Here is a 4,279-nt window from a genome sequence, read left to right on the forward strand (position 1 = left end):
ACCTCACAGTTTAGGAAGCAGATAAAATTAGCTCTGCCACAAGCAGCTACTATAGTAAAATTTATCTACATTTTCCTGATAATACCTCTCTACTTCCGCTTAAGGATTTTAAATCAAATACTTTTTTTTTGGAACAAAAACAAGACATAGGACGTTGATTTAGATGAAATACAGGGGGAAGATAGAGAATATTAAACCATGTAAAATCAGCAGTTTAACACCAGTCACTAAGTTCCAATCCTGTATGCTATGAAGTACAGAGTTAACGCAAGGAAAAAAACACTCATAGGTCAGTCTTAAGATGAATTTATTTTGCTTTTTATAGTCTTAGTACCAGGAAGCCAACTCCACACACATCAATACAGTATAGTGTATTATAGCCAAGATGAACAAGAAGGAGCTATCAAAATCCATTAAGAACTAAAAGGCATAGCTCAAGATACTAATACACCCAGAGTTCATCCAATCTTTTGAGTTAATCAAAAGATGATTTAACAGTGATTCAAGAATTCAACATACACATTTCAGTTATTTTCTACCACAGTTACTGACACCACATATCCAATTAATGAAAGCTACTGATTTAAAAACTTTCTGGAAGCTCTTTCACATCTGGTGTACAGTTACATATGTGTGGAACAAAAATCTAAGCAGAAAAAAAAAAATCTCCCGGCTTCCCTCTTAAATGTTGCCCATCTACTTCAGCTCACAGAACTGAGCAGTGGCTCCAGTATAACCACTAAACCAAAGTCCAGCATAGAGAGGCTGAGTGAATGTGGTCTGGACTCTGTGGAGGAGAGTCATGGTTTCAGAGACGCTGTAGAAGGACAGAATACCTGCACTGTGATCCAGGTACACTCCTACTCTGGAGGACCACGGGCCTGTGATGGGAGTTTTGTTGCCGCTATGTATGAACTTATAACTACTGCTGCTGTTACACTCTAATGCCCAAGACTTGTCGTTGAATCCAAAGGCACACTCAGTCATGGACCCTGCTCTGCTGATATTCTTGTATGCGACTGCCACTGTAACTCTTTTCCTGCTCCACTCCACCTCCCAGTAACAACGTCCAGTCAGACTCTCTCTACTCAGGACCTGACGCCATCTGATGAATCTGTCTGGGTGACTAGAATAAGATTGTTCATCTCTCATTAATGTTGCTCTTTTGTCCCCCTCAGATAATGACAGCTGTGTGTTAACTGTGTTTGGATCCAGAGTGATGGCACATGAATACTGTAAGAATTCAGTTCTGGTCTTGGGCTCTGGTTGTGGATTTGTAGTAAGCACATCCATTTCAGTCACTGGCTGTGAGATGTTTGTCCATTTCTCTCTCAGAACGTCCTGTAGTTTATCTCTGAGCTCTGACACAGCTGCTGTCACATCCTCAAAGTACCTCAGAGGACGGATTTTGGTGCTGGGTAGCTCTGATGATTCACTGAGACTTGTAAATGAGAGATCATTTTGTAAAATCTGGATGCGATCCTCTGTGTGTGAGAGCTCCTTCAGCTCAGCTTCTTTCCTCTTCAGCTCAGTGATCTCCTGCTCCAGCTTCTCCTGAAGCTGTCTGATTCGACTCACCTCAGTTTTCTGCTGGGATCTGACCTGCTGCTTCACATCAGAGCATTTTTTCTTGGTAAGACGGATCAGCTCTGTGAAGATCTCATCACTGTTGTCCACTGCTTTATCAGCAGAGTCATTAATTTTCTCCATTTCCAGCCGAAGCACTTTCATGTCTTTCTCTGCATTCTGGATTCTCTGCTCAATTTTTTTCAGACTCGCCTCCAGCTCTCTCTGCCTCTCAGCCCTCTCTGCTGCAGCTGAGACTGCTAACATGGTGTCTGTCTCCAGCACAGGCCTCGGTGTGGAGCTCTTGCTACTCTGAGCGCAGCTGCAGCTTTTCTTCAGATCCTCTTTATCCAAGAAGCTTTGAATACAGTCCATGCAGTAGCTGTGTCCACAGGGAACAGTCACTGGTTCCTTCAGTAGATCCAGACAGATTGAACAACAGGAAGTCTCATGGTTCAGCTTAACTCTTTTCTGAGACATTTCACCTCGTGGTAGTGAAGGCCTGTGAGTTTCTCTGAACAGAAACAAGTCTGTGGTCTGACTCAAAACAGCTCTCTGTCCCTTTTGTTCCTGTTCATTTGCAAATCTTCACTGAATACGGCTTGTCAGCTCCTGCCCTATCACATGCTGATTACACCCATCAGCACACTTGCATATCTGTGAAGGGGGAAGGAACAGGCAGTGTGCACAGAGTGTGTCTGGCTGTGTTTGAGGACAGGAAGAGGAGGGAGGAGGGGAGGGGAGGGGTTATCAGGCTGTCATGCATTCCAGCAGGAAGGGGTTTTCTTTTAAAGGGGCAGTGCAAGTTTCACTGGGTTTCTAGTGTCGGCTCACAACTGACGCTGATACTGTAAAGGTAATCAATCCTCTCTGGAAAACAGCTTCTTCACATGTGACTGTTTGTTACCAGCACGCAGGGGTGTCATAGTGGGGAAAAAAGTGGGACTGATTACCCAAAAAGTCTGAATGAAAAGTTTAGTTTTGTTTGCAGCTTTTAATGTAGATGGAGCTGGTTGGTTAAATAAAATTGGCTGAATAAATTGGTTAAAAGGCCCCTCTCACCCCTTAAAGGTACAAAATGGTGCAAAAGTCAGCCCTGCACTTGGATTGATCTCTTATGACCCTTTCCCACTGCACAAAACACCAGCCAACACTCGCTAACATCTGGCTCTTTAATGTAATAGAAAAGGTTTTAAGTGGCATTCACACCGGGGTCAAATGACTCTGCAGTAGACACAGGTATGTATCGGCTCCAGCTCTGATCGGCATTGATGGGAACACCTGCGTGAACATGCTAATATTTGCTCCTTTACTGGCGGGATGCTATGATAAACCATCACAAAATACACTTGAAAGAGAGACTGTATAACTATAAGATATATTTAAAAAAGTAACCACCAGTTTTCATAGGCCTCATGATCCTCTCTACTGTTTACCTGTTCTCTGGTCTGTCTGTGATCTTGAACATAACACACGAAAAAAAAAAAAACCACACACAGAGACAGGCATACTCTTCTGCTGCAGAGCCACTGTTGTCTACTGGCTATGGCAGAGGTAGGCAACCTGTGGCTCCAGAGCCACATGTGGCTCTTCAGCCCCTCTCTATAGGCTCCATGTGGCTATAACAAAAAACTATAAAAGTAAATCGTTATTACTTTTCAACATTTTAATTTTCATTTTTCAGTGTCATAGGCCTAAAGTGATTCTTACATTCTTCAGCTGTATAAATGTATAACTTATACGCCAGGTAAAAACAATGTTTTAAAATTTCGTCAACTAAAATGTGCATCACTCATCGATGGCTGGGCGCCTTTTTCACTACATTTTGCTGAACCTCCGTAGCAGTGGCTCGTCTTGGGTCTCTCTAGCTCGCCTGGTTATGAAGTCCAAATCCAAAGGCGGAAGAGTCTTATAGGAAAATAAATAATTTAACATTGCATGGACAGATTTGTTGGCCTTCTCCGACAAAGCTGCAAAATGTAATTTTCAAATAATCATAACTAGCTCACTGCAGAGAAGTTACCTTGAGGTAAAACATGCTAACAAATGCCCATTTAGACCTTCTAGTAATTAAGACTTTATAGACTGTGCTACCTTCATTTTTGCAGCTTCAGACAGATTTTGTTGTTGTTGTTTGTCCAAAAGTGGCTTTTTTGATAGTAAAGGTTGTCGACTCCTGGGCTATGGGAAAGGAGTCTATAGCCTGTTTTTAGTGGGTTTGTCTGTGTTTAAAAACCTGCGTACATGTGTTAATTATGTTGGATAAGGGGTTTAAATGCAGCTAGACCCGAGTGAGTGCCTGCTTATGCTGCTGGAGCACCATCGTACACTGTCATGCCTTTTCCTAAGAAAGGGGAAGTCAGGGTTCCAAAAAAGAAAAAAGGAAAAGGAAAGAAAGCAAACTGACTGTAAGTATGCATGAGAGATACATGGATCAAGAGAGAAAGGTAAGGGGGCCTACAGGGACTGCTTATGCATAGGGCCCAGAATAGTGCCACACCAACAAATTGTTTTCACAGTCTTTAAAAACTATTGTTAGAACGAGCTTTACAGGAGAGATGAAGGAAAATAAATAAAAGAGACAGATAGTACTAATTCTGATTTTAAAAAAAAGAACACATCTGCACGTTATTTTTACTTGTGCGGTGGTGTGACTGTGTCACTCTGCAGTTACACCTCCAAAACACTAGTTGGCGGTGGAGGACTGTGTTAA

At 42.3% G+C, this 4,279-nt stretch overlaps 1 protein-coding gene across 1 annotated transcript; it reads right to left on the reverse strand.

Moving 5' to 3' along the window:
- Positions 1–290: 290 nt before the first annotated feature.
- LOC117272235 (tripartite motif-containing protein 16-like protein) lies at positions 291–2,243 on the reverse strand. The gene has a single exon (XM_033651045.2). The coding sequence runs from the start codon at positions 2,044–2,046 to the stop codon at positions 697–699; it is 1,350 nt and encodes a 449-aa protein (XP_033506936.2). The 5' UTR covers positions 2,047–2,243; the 3' UTR covers positions 291–696.
- Positions 2,244–4,279: the final 2,036 nt, after the last annotated feature.

Source organism: Epinephelus lanceolatus, chromosome 12, assembly GCF_041903045.1.
Source record: "Epinephelus lanceolatus isolate andai-2023 chromosome 12, ASM4190304v1, whole genome shotgun sequence".
In the NCBI taxonomy this organism is placed as follows: domain Eukaryota; kingdom Metazoa; phylum Chordata; class Actinopteri; order Perciformes; family Serranidae; genus Epinephelus; species Epinephelus lanceolatus.

What these genes read in the sequence shown, in the direction of transcription:
- LOC117272235 (XM_033651045.2), bottom strand. Translation starts at nt 2,046, where the DNA reads ATGTCTCAGAAAAGAGTTAAGCTGAACCATGAGACTTCCTGTTGTTCA.